This window comes from Mesocricetus auratus, unplaced genomic scaffold (assembly GCF_017639785.1).
Source record: "Mesocricetus auratus isolate SY011 unplaced genomic scaffold, BCM_Maur_2.0 Super-Scaffold_100028, whole genome shotgun sequence".
Classification (NCBI taxonomy): domain Eukaryota; kingdom Metazoa; phylum Chordata; class Mammalia; order Rodentia; family Cricetidae; genus Mesocricetus; species Mesocricetus auratus.
In genome coordinates this window covers 3,389,021-3,401,470 of record NW_024429209.1, presented here as the reverse complement: position 1 = coordinate 3,401,470, position 12,450 = coordinate 3,389,021, and the positions used below count along the sequence as shown (strand labels likewise).

The 12,450-nt window shown below is 49.2% G+C and overlaps 1 protein-coding gene across 3 annotated transcripts in view; it reads left to right on the top strand.

Moving 5' to 3' along the window:
* Positions 1-12,450, top strand: part of Soga1 (suppressor of glucose, autophagy associated 1) — a 64,382-nt gene that overhangs the window by 22,525 nt on the left and 29,407 nt on the right. For all 3 annotated transcript variants that reach the window (XM_013124083.3, XM_013124082.3, XM_005084600.4), the window contains exon 3: positions 1,153-1,311. In XM_013124083.3, the coding sequence (XP_012979537.2) occupies positions 1,153-1,311 (159 nt within the window). The remainder of the gene's footprint in view (positions 1-1,152; positions 1,312-12,450) is intronic.

Below are 12,450 nucleotides of genomic sequence, written 5' to 3'. Positions count from 1 at the left end.
CTACAGGGGAGGCTTGTGGGCCTCTGTCCGGCATCCTCAGAGATCTTCAGGCTGGAGGGGGCAGTGGGCAGAGGAGGGAGGAGAACCATGCCCAGTTTCCTCTCAACTGTTGTTTTTCCTGGCTTCCCTGCACACTGCCAAAGGGGTCTGTGCTGAGTTGGGTTTGGGCCCAGGCAACGGGCAGAGCCAGGGAGGGCCTCTTCCCTTCCAGAGGGAGGAGGTGCATGGTCATTTCCGACATTGGCAGGCCTGGGTGCTGGGCTGTCTATGCCGCACAGGTTTTGCTGGCAAAGCCTTCAGACTTCTGGGAGATCCTGGCTATGCTGGCCCTTCCAAACTGCAGGGAGTCCTAGTCCAGTCCAGTCATGCTCGATGTGTGTGACCCTGAGAAAGTCACTTCTGAGTTTATGTAAAGAGAGCAGGACCAGCTCAGGAGGGCGCCCTTCACCCCCACCCAGGGCAGGGGTGCCTTCCCTGCTGAGTCTGGACCCAGGATTACAGAGTGCCACTCAGTTAGCCACATCCAAGGGATGATTTGGACACTTGCCTAGCTTTTGTCATTCTAGCATGTTCTATATCCCAGAACAGGCCTCAGGGTCACTGTGACCTCCAGGAAGTCATGCCTGTCTCTGGATATTGGTTCCTGGGAGCAGCAGCCACGGCTCACCAGACACTCACTGTGGCAGCCGCCGGGTGAAGGCTTTGTGAGCAGTAGCTGATGTGATCCTCCTGTTGATCCCAAGGTTGTCTGGTTACTGCTGTACCCATTTTATACAAGCTGAGAACACTGAGGCACGGGGCCTGTAAATGAGTTGCTGAGGATTATTACATGCTGCCCATTATATGCTGGGCTTCCAAACCAACTCCCTCCCCTCACAGGCTCCCCCTGCTGAATATAAAGCCCTGTAAGGACAGAACAAGATCGTCACAGCTTTTGGGGGCAGCATTGGGGTGTGGGGTGCCTGGGTTTGGGGTCTGTTAATCCCTGGATTCATGACACTTGGTGAGTCTTAGGACATCTTGTGCCTCAGTTTCCTTGTCTGCTGAGTGAGGGCGATGAGGCAACTCTGACGGAGGTGGGATGCTCCCTGGGACTCAGGTGTGTCGTCCTCCGGCTTGAACGTGCCCTCTCTCTCGCCCACCCCGGCCCAGGTCTCTAAGGACATCTCCATGCGGCTCCACAAGGAGCTGGAGGTGGTGGAGAAGAAGCGCGTGAGGCTGGAGGAGGAGAACGAGGGGCTCCGGCAGAGGCTCATCGAGACAGAGCTGGCCAAACAGGTGCTGCAGACAGAGCTGGAGCGTCCCAGAGAGGTGAGAGCCGCAGCCGGCGGGGATGCGCACCCCGCCAGGTTGCTTGTGGACTGAGATGGGTGCCCTTGGGCCTCCCTGGCAGTGTTGGTTTCCCATTCATCCGTCCAGCATATCTTTTCTGAGCACTTTGTCTGTATTCTACACTGGACATTCTGAATAGAGTGGTGAGCAAGATACACTTACTGGGATTAATTACTCTCTCTGGGGCTAATTGGAGGTATGTTCATCAATGCCCAGCATGGGCCTGGCCTTCTGTGCCTCAGTTCCTCATCTATAAGGTTGGGCAGTTGTTCCCTGGTCACTGACTAGCTTGTGTAGACATGTTTTAGGGACTAGTGTGCTGTTGCCACTAGGCTTGAGAAGAATGCTAGGCCTGGATCTCCCTCTTTTGTCTCTGAATGTGACTTCCAGATCCCATGTCCCCCATCCTGGTTGGTGTCAGCCTCTCCTTCTTCTGTACCCTCCTCCAGCTGTGAGTTAGACTCACATGAGGACAGTTTATCTCAGAAATCTCTGCAAAGGCTCAACAAAGCTGTGCTGCATTTCACGGCTGAGCAGACAGCTTCCTTCCGGGAGCGGGAGGTGGGTTCTCAAGGTCAGGCCGGCTGCTTGCCAGTGGAAAACCATCAGCCTGGGTGATGGTTAAGCCTAAATACCTCCTAATGCCAAGGGGGTCTGTGGTCCAAACACTAGGTGGCCTCTGGTCATAGAGGTGCAGCTGTCCTCAGCTGGTTGGCTGCTCGTTAGGCATCCCGGGCTGTACATTTTCTGGAGCACCTACTTGCTTTGCAAGGGGGCCAGCATGCCAGCAGTTGGGAGCTGAGACATCACAGTCCCAAGGGCGGAGCAGTCCTTTGGCTGCCCTTCACACTGGGTGAGCTGGTGCTATGTGCCAGTGCCCCACAGGGTGGAGAGGGAAGCATCTGCCCTAAGGGCTACTGTGGCATGCGTTGTGCTGTGGAGCTGGGGGTGTTCCTCCCTTCATGTCGTTTCCTGCTTGCCTACAGCCCTGGGTGCCATAATGTTGTTGCTCCCATTTCTGATGGTGAAAACAAGGGGTGTTATAAAGCACCCCATTTCACAGCCCATTCAGCTTGCACAGATAGGGAAACTGAGGCCCTCAGCTGAAGCTTGTTGAGTTTGCCCCAGATTTTCCTCAGCAGAGATGTGACTGAGGCTACTTCCCCTCTCCAAGTCTCAGCTTCTTCCTCTAAGACAGTGGTTCTCAACTTTCCTCATGCTGCAACCGACCCCTTAATACAGTCCCTTATGTTGTGGTGACCCCCAACCGTAAAATTATTTTTGCTGCCTCTTCATAACTGCAATTTTACTACTGTTATGAATCATACTGTAAATATCTGTGTTTTCTGATGGTCTTAGGTGACCCCTGTGAAAGGGTCACTCAACCCCAAAGGCGTCATGACCCACATGTTGAGAAATGCTGCTCTATGATGTCAGGATGCAAGTAGTACCAATTTACAGGGACATTTGTGTGACCAGAGGGGCCAGGGATGCAGCCCAGTGGCAGAGTATGTGCCTGGCATATGAGGGGCCGAAAAGAAAAGAAAAACCTTTTTGAGTGATTGTGTAATGCTATGAAGAAGTTAGAAAGAATAAGGTCATGTGACCATGTTAAGAGAAGCTTTTTCTTTTGATAGGGGCCTTCCTGCCCGCCTGGTTCCAGAGCCGCATCAGTCCCAAATAAACACACAGGAGGCTATATTCATTATGAAGCTGTTGGCCTTGCTTGTTTCTTACTGGCTAGCTCTGACTTAAGTAATTACCCCATAATTGTTAATCTAAGTATGTCTCTTACCGGAGAGGTTTCCGGGCTTCCTACCCCAATGGCGTTACATCTCGAACCTTTGTGTTTCTTCTTCCCAGAATCCTCCTGGACTCCTAGTCCCTCCTATCTAGATTCCCTATTGGCCAGACAGTGCTTTATTTGCATAAGACTTCCCCAACATGACCATTCCTCAAAACCTTAAGGAACTGCGTCACCCAGCAGTTCCAGTTCTTAGTATATCCCAAAGAACCGAGGGCAAGGACACAGAGATGTTTGTACCTCCATGTTCATAGCAGCATTATTCATACACAGTAGCCCAGGGACAGAAGCAACCCAAGTGTTGAGTGTTGGGTGGATGGATATACAAAGCCAGCTATGCGTGTGCATGGGATGCGTGTGCATGGGATGCGTGTGCATGGGGTGCGTGTGCATGGGATGCGTGTGCATGGGACAGTTGTTTAACCTGGAGGACTGAAGAGCTGATGCACACTACAGCCTGGATGGGCCTGGAAAGCATCATGCCATGTGAACGAAGCCAGATATGTGGGGGGTAAATGTTGTAAAGTTCCATTTATCTGAGAGTCCTAGAGTAGTCAGATTCATAAGGCAGGGGGGAGAGGTACTGGGCAGGGGAGGAGGGAAGTAGGCTTACTGTTAGGTGCGGGTTGGAGGGCAGAGTTTCAGTTCGGAGCAGTGGAAGGGTTTTGGAGACAGAGCGTGCTTGTGGTCATACACAATGAGTAGATTCAAGCAGGATATGGTGTTGCCACCTACTGTCCCAGCACTTGGGAGATAAAAACAAGAGGATCAAGAGTTCCAGTCATTTTCAGCTCCACCGTGAGTTTGAGCCACTCTGGGCTAGATGAGATCCTGTCTCAAAAGGAGAGCCTGGGTTCAAATCCTGGCAAAAGTAAAAAATGGTAACTTTATGTTAAATATATTTTACCATAATAAAAAGAATGTTTTAAGATGGTAAATTTATATACTATAGTCTTTACCACATGTTTAAAAAGTAGAAAAGTGTGTGCTGATATGAGAAGGTCTCCAGTGTATGCTGTAAACCAGAGAAGGACATTAGGAAGCTAGACCTAGTGGCTGGATCCCTTATCCCAGCTACCCAAAACCTGGGTCTGCCCAAGCTGCAGAGTGAGTTTAGCCAGCCTAGGTGATTTCATGATACCTTTTCTTGAAATAAAAAAGTCACAAAGAGCTGGGAACATTGCTCAGTAGTAGAACACTTGCCTAACACACATGAAACCCAGGATTTGAGACCCACTAGAGCCAAAAAAAGAATGTTATAGAACTGTTTATATTGAAAAATCCCACAAGCTATTTTGAGATCTCATACATACCAGGGCAGGGTGGACTCTCGAGCTATACCACCAGCCAAAAGTTAGGCTCTGTGTGTGTGTGTGTGTGTCTGTGTGTGTGTGTTTTCAAGGACAACTTGAAGAAGTTGGTTCTTTTCTTCCATCCCAAGGATCTCAGGCGTCAAACTCAGGTCATCAGGGTTGGTGGCAGGTGCCTTTACCCACTAAGTTGCCCCACAGCCCTACTCGTGGAACTTTAACTGTAAACGTTAGGTGTTTAATGTGAAGAGCCTAGAATTGACCCTGACATGGAGTAGTTGCTGAAGAAACCAGTTCTCTTCCCCGAGAAACAGATACCTGAAGCCTGGTCTGTCATCCTGATGTTCCAGATCCTGTTTATTTGCTGTTTGCCCTCTCCCCCTCCCTCTCCTTCCTGACATGGTTGCTATGGAGACAAGGGTCCCTCAGCAATTCTTCTGCCAGAGCTACAGTCCCATCCTCAGAACCTGCCTTTGCCATCCTGACAGGTTGCTGAGGCGATGTTGTCACCGACTAGGAATGGGAGCCCTTGCCCTGAGCTGATGCTGTTGCTATGGAGACGGCTCTTGGCGAGACAGAAGGGAGGTGGCATGCCCTAACTGCTGTCTGCAGTGGCACTGTGGCTCAGCTGGGCTGCTGCTTAAGAATCGGAGTAGCAGCTGCCCCTTCATCCACTGTCATCCCCCTTGTATTCAGGCAGAAAGCCAGTGCGAGTATGATTTGTCCTAACATAGCTTACTCTGTGCCAGGCACAGCTGCCAGCCTTGCCCATATGCCTTCATGCTGCTTAACCCTCCACCGTTCCTTCTTCATAGGTGCTATTCCTTCTTGGACATTTTAAAATTACAGTATAATTCAGCGATCGCAGAATACACTGTTTTACAGTTCAGTTTCATGAATTGATGTTGTACTGCCATCACCATGATTTAATTCCATAAGATTCCCATTGCTCTCCTAAGCAACCCCACACCTGTTAGCAGTCACTCTCCACCCCCTTCCCCCTCTAGCTCCTGGCAACTGCTGGCCTGTTTTCTGTCTCTATTGATTTATCCATTCAGGAGATTGCATTCAAATGGAATCAAGCGATGTGTGATCTTTGGTGATGGGCTTCTATTACTTGGCAGAAAGAAGGCTTTCCGGGTTTAGGCATCCATGTTGAAGGACCTCATTTCTTTTCATGGCTGGGTAACAATCCATTGTGTGGGGTGAGTGCCTTATATTTAGTAGATACTTGGGTGGCTTCCACTTTCTGCTGACATAAATAATGCTACAAAGGGCATCCATGTTCACATTTTTGTGATTCTGTATGCGTTTCTCTTGGGTATGCACACAGGGGCAGAATGGCTGTACATGGATGAGATTGAAGAAAGACAAATAAGGGATTCAAACTCGGGACCCTAGGTCTCCCGCTGCCCCCTAGCAGAGATGCTGCTGCCGTCTCTGAGGCAGCAAGGGCCCCTCTCAGACCCCACATCGCTGATTTCTCACTGGATTTCCTCCTTGATGGTGGGGAGAGCACTGCTGACATCTTGGGGTCGCGCCCTCTTTCTGCTGCCCTGCAGTGTGCTCTGACCCGGTCTGTGAGCTTCGAGGCAAACACAGACGCGGAGCCACGTAGGCCCGGGTGTGAATCTTGGCTTTGCTGTTTCCTTGTGAGTGACTGTACCCTTGGGCAGATGGTGCGACAACTCCAGTGCTCACTTGATCTGTTTACAAAAAAGGAGAATCAGCCCCTACAGCTTAGGGGTGCTTGTGGAAACGAAATGAGACAGGCTGGGAAGTGCTCAGCATAGAATCAGCACTTGCTAAATACAGTGTGTACTATTATCGTTACCATCTCAACCAGCCGCTGGCTGCGGGCCTGGAGAAGCCTCTGCAGCCTTACACAGGGGCTCTCCCCACGGAGCTGGCGGCTGCACGTGGGAGGAGCAGCTACGCAGAAAACTGTAGATGATATTTGGTTTGGGACCTGAGTCTAAACTTATTTTTCCTGGTTTTAGGGTGACTCAGAGGCTAAGAGAGCTTGTTAAGGAAACATGATGATATGAGTTCAGATCTCTACAACCCGCATAAAGAGCTGGTCATGATCTCAAACAGACCTGCAAACCCAGCACTGAGGAGCAGGTTCAGTGGGAACCTTGTGTGAAAGGAGTAAGGCCGAGAGTGACAGAGCAGGCAGGACAACCCACATCCTGGCATCCATGTATGCACAAGGGTGTGTGAATACACCACACCCATATATTATACATACATATATACATGATTCCTTTAAAAAGTCTTTTTTCTCTGCTGAAGTGGTGGTCTCTCCAAGGACTATGTGGCTTGTCTGCCTAGCATTTTGGCCATGCTGCAAGGAGTACACCTCACTCTAGAGATGCACCCCAACCCAAGTCCCTCTTATGGTTGGTCCGTTGTGTGCACATGCAGTCTGATTTCAGTGAGACTTATATGGACACCCCTCCACATTTGGTGAGTTGGCAGCAAGGAAGCATACGAGGTGTTGGAGGCCAAGGTCCCCAAGATGTATATAGGCAGCTCTCTCCTGGCCTCAGGGTGCTGTCCGGGGAAGACAGAGTATTGGACCAGGGATGCTCAGAGGTCCCACCCAGGCTCCTCACAGTGGCCTTATGAAGAGTAGGGGGAGTGTGCCTTTGGGCTGGGCCCTGCTGGACCTGTGTCTGCATTCTCTCTGGTGTCCCTGCCTGCCCTAAGAGGCCCAGAGCCAGAACACTGCCTTTTGAGCAGGGCTGGCCCCACCTCTGGGGGTGCTAAAAAGGGGCTCTGACAGACCTTGACTGCCTCCAGGCCCCCTGCCACTCAACAGATGGGAGGGCGGTCCTTGTGCTCACTGAAGCTGCCTTGGTTTCCCTCCTGAACTCAGGGCAGTGCAGGAGCCCAGACACCTTCCATGTGGTGGGGGAGGTTTTAGTCCAAAACAGAATGACTGGAACCATTGTAGTCCACCTCCCCAGGCACAGCTTCAGGCCCTCTGCCTGCCTTCATTCTGTGAGGTTCCAGCCCCTCAGCCTGCCTGCTGGTGAGGTATACCATGGCTTCTTAGAGAGCTTCTAAGTGAAAGACAGTAGGCATTTCCCTTCCCTCAACAGATCCACCTCTCAAGGTTCTTGCAATCAAGTGCTCTGAGTTCCTCTTGGGAGGTGAACAGACACTTCCGATAGGATTTTCTGTGTGTATACAGACACATTTTTATGTTATGTGTGCATGCTTCTTTAAATTTAAAAATGTAATATAAACTTAATGAGGCAAAAAAAATCCCATTGCAAAAGCACATAAATGCATGCCTGGCATAGCTTTGAGGAAGGTTCCAGCAAGCTCTGGCTACACTGCCTGCCCCTGGGACAGAAAACTGGGAACCCATTGCTTCCCTCTGTTCTTTGTGCTCTTTGAATGTCACTGTGGCATCTATTCAAAATGACAGGCATAGTATAAAAATACACAAAATAATGAAAGCCTTACCCAACCACTCCCTTCTCATCTGCCTAACCTGGGATTAACAGTTTGCTGTGTGTTTTTTCTGGGTCTTTCTCTGTATTTAACAATGTACCTTCTATGTCTTTAAAAAAATTAAATAAAGATAGGCTTAGGTTGCGCATGTGGCTTCTGTAATGTACAGGGTCAGGTTGCATAGACATAGCCTTTTAAAATGCTGGATGCTTTTGGGTTTTCTTCAGTCTGGAGTGCTTATTATGAAAAACAAAACAAAACAAAACACAGAATCAAATAAGCATAGGAAGAGAAGAAAGCCCAAATAGAACCATCTATTTCAATCTTAAACGCAGAGCCAAAGATCTAGAAAGTACTCCAGAGGACACCAGTTGGCAAAGGTCCCTCGGGGAGGGGACACAGCATGAGAGGGGGCCTTGGCTTTATCTACTTGACATCTGTGCTTCGCTTTGCTGTTTTGTTTTGTTTGTTTTTTGTTTTTTTGTTTTTTTGGTAGGGCAGATTGTTTTTTTTTTTCCTTTGGTTTGGTTCGTCGAGACAGAGTTTCTCTGTGTAGCCCTTAGTCTGTAGACCAGGCTGGCCTGATCCATCTGCCTCTGCCTCCCAAGTGCTGGGATTAGAGGCGTGCACTCCCACTGCCAGCACGGCTATATTTTTGTTTGTTATGTGGCTGTTCCTGTTTTGTTTTGTGATAGGGCTTGCTATGTAGTCCAGGCTCACCCGGAACTCACTATGTACACCACGTTGGCCTGGAACTTGTTATGCAGACAGGCTGGTCTTGGACTTGTGGCATTCTTCCTGCTTCTGCCACCAAGTGCTGAGTTCATAGTTGTGTGCCGCTTTGCCCAGGTATTCAGTTTTGGTTTTTTAGTAACTTTTTAATTGAGATATAATTAACATGCTGTGACTCTGCCCTCCCCCTTTTTTATTTGCAATATGGGAACTTGAACCCATGCCAGCCATGCTCTCTACATTTAAGTTACTTCCCCCAGCCCAAGTTTGCCCTTTTAAGTTGCACAGTTAGCTGTTTGCACAATTGTGTATCATCCATCTCTGCTCTCCAATTCCAGGACTTTTTTGTTACACCCTTAAAAAAAAATCAGTCATCCTCACACTTACTTGCAGTCATTCTCCATTCCTTCCTCCCCCAGCTCTGGGATGCCATTAATTTATTTTCCATCTTTGAGAATTTGCCTGACCTGGACATTTTGTGGAAATGGAACCTGATGCTACATGCCTGTTGTTGTGTCTCCCTGGGGAGACACACACACACACACACACACACACACACACACACACACACACACACACGTCTAGTCGCCCCAGATAGGGATCTCACAAGCCAAAGTACAGATACCACAGGAGTCCAGCTTTGTGAACAACAGGGTTTACTGGGGTTACTTCCAGGAGTATGGGTGAGGGATTACTTACAGGAGCAGGAATGACTCACAGACAGCTGCATCACTAAGGCCCACCCCAGCACGGGTGACGGCTCTCAAAGGCTGGGAAACCTGGAGTCCACTGCACAGCCTGCAGGTAGCTCGGCAGATTGGAGAGCGTCCTTCCCAGGTAACTCTGCACTAAACCTCTTCCAGCTGCTCAGCTGGTTTCTCATTCTTCCAGACAGCTGGTCTGGTCTCAGAGTCTTCCTGCAGCTTCTCTCCTCTGAGAGTCTTCTTTAAGCTCAGGACTCTCAGCTTTTGTTGCCGACTCTGGCGGAGAGAGGCCTAGTGAGTCTGGTCGGTTTCAGGGACTTCCTGAACCTATTTTTGAGTCATTTACCTTCCTGCAGGATGGACTATTTTAATCTCAGAGGAAACTATTACATGACAGTGTCTGCCATGTCAGGATAGCCTGGCTCACTTCACATGGTGTCTTCAAGGCACTCATGCAGGCCTGAACATCAGGACTCCATTCCTTTCACGACTAAGTTTTTATTGTGGACACACCATGGTTTGTTCCTCCGTTCCTCATCTGGAGGCCATATTGGGTTGGAGGCTTTATTTGTAGTTTACTTCAGAGAGTGTTTAGTCTATAGCTTGTCAGCCCACTACCGTGACCCCTTGGCCATTCCTAGTGGCTTTTTAATCATCTCATGGGCGCACATGTGATAGCTGGAAGCCCTTAGAGATTGGGTCTCTTCACTTCCATACTGTGATTGGGAACTTGGTGGAGCTGTGGTCACCTAGCTTGTGGATTTCTAGGGAGGCAAAGGAGTTTTCTCTGTGTGGGTTCTCCAGAACCACTCGCAGCAGAAGCCACAGACAAGGCATCACTCAGCCTATGATGGCCCGGCCCATTTCTAGGTGGGAGTCTGACCAGAGCACCACCTCATCACTCCGTGGGCATCTCCCTCTGAGCTCTCCCTTCTCAGCCCCTGTCCTGGTACACCAGCTCTGAAAGGGCTTGTTTTGTGACCCCCATGCTTAAATCCTCTTTTGAAAGGTCTGGGGCTCTCTTGGCAGCCTGGTGGCATCTGGATTCTATCTCTATCTCCCTGTCTCATTGGTGTTCCCAAAGCTCTGTGTGACCTACAGGAATTTTAAGGTAGACGTAGAGTGGGCTGAGAAGATGTAAAAACACCAGACTCAGGAAGGAACCCTGCAGCTTCCTAGCAGCCAGCTTAGCATAACTGGTGTGCTCGAGGCAAATGAGCAACCCTGTCTCAAACAAGCAAGATGAAATGATAGAGACTTCTGAACACCTGAGGCTGTCCTCTCGTCTCCACGAGCATGCATGCAGACAGACAGACAGACACACACACACACAGACACATGCATTTGTGCACACATGTGCCCACTGAAGTTGTACTCTAGTCTCCACGTGCAAACATACACATCTGTGTATGCACACACATTCACATGTGTGCACACACTTGCATGCACCCCTGTGGACACACATGTGATAGAGCCAATCTGATTTGCTGGGAAGAGACTTTAAACTTTGACGGCTGAGACCTATCCCAGACCAGTGATTACTGTGTTGGTATTTTCCTAAATCCCCCAGTTAATTCTTCCCTGCATGCAGGTTGAAAACCACTGTTAGCCCCACTCTGGCCATCATCAAAGGCGCATTTTCTCCCACCAAGCCTTTGGAATGCAATGAAGAGCTAGGTCAAGAATTGGTCTCAGGTTGGCTCTGTATTTACTACAGAACTCTGGCCAAGTCTCTGCAATGGTGTGGGATGTCCTGTGTGCTGTGAATGCGCTGCTTTTATTGGTTGGTGAATAAAGCCGTTACGCCTATGGCAGGGCAGAACACAGCTAGGCAGGAAATCCAAACAGAGATACAGAGAGAGAGGAGATGGAATCAGGGAGAAGTCACTTAACTGCCAAAGGGGTAAGATGCCTGAGCATTACTGGTAAGTCACTGCGACATGGTGATACACAGATGAGTAAAAATGGGGTAATTTAGTTGTGAGAGCTAGTTAGTAATAGGCCTGAGCCCTTGACCTTAGAATGATTAGTTAATAAGCTGCTGCTGGAACGGTGGTTAGGAAAGAAACCAGTCCAATGGGACAGGGAGAGACAGAATAAAACTTCCAACTACACTGCACCCTTCTCAGTTTCAGTAAAACAGGGCTTGACGTGTTGGAAAGATGGCTCAGTGGTTAAGAGCCCTGGCTGCTCTTCCAGAGGACCCTGGTTCAATTCCCAGCACCACATCTACTGCAGACCCAGGAGATCCAATGCCTTCTTCTGGCTTCCACAGGCACTGCGGCTGCACAAACACACATGCAGGCAAAACACCCATACACATAAAATAAAAATAAACACATTTTAAACAAACAAGTCTTGTTTTACATCAGTGGCTTGCCTGCAGTGATGGGGAGTGAGAGGGGAAGGTTGGGGTGAGCATGTGTCTAAAGTCGCTGGGGCGCATTTTCAGAAAGAAATACGAGTGGGCAGCTCAACTCAGAAAGCTAAGAGCAACCCAGTTGTGGTTTCAAAAGCTGGTGGCATGAATCATCCCTCTCTCGGGAGGAAGTGTTCAGTGGAATTGTGCGTCTAATTGAATGACTTCTTTAAACAACAAGAAACTTCAGCACTGATTATTGTAGCATTTCCTCAAATTCCCCACCGTGGGGCTTGTGCCGTTTTGCGCTCCTGCCAGCAATAAATGAGCCTTCTTGTTTAGCTCGAGCCTCACCAATAGGATGTATTGTTAGATGGCTTGGCTTTTTGCCAATTTGATCATCGAGAAGTGGCACCTCAGGGTAGCTTTCCTTTGGGTGTCTCCATCCTGAGTGGGGCCAAGCATCTTTCCAGGGTTAAGATCAATTTGCCTTTCTTCTGTAAACTCACCCCCCAAACACACACGCCCTGAACTGGGGATGGAGCCTAGAGCCCCATGCACACTGGGCAAGCCCTTTCAACTGAACAGTATCCCCCAGTCTTTCTTCTTCTTTTTTTTTTCAAATGAGACAAGGTCTTAATCTGTTGAACAGACAGGCCTTGAATTTATGATTCTCCTGCCTCAAGCTCCTTAGTAACCGGAAGTAATTGGAATTATAGGCCTGCCCCCCTGGACCTGACTTCC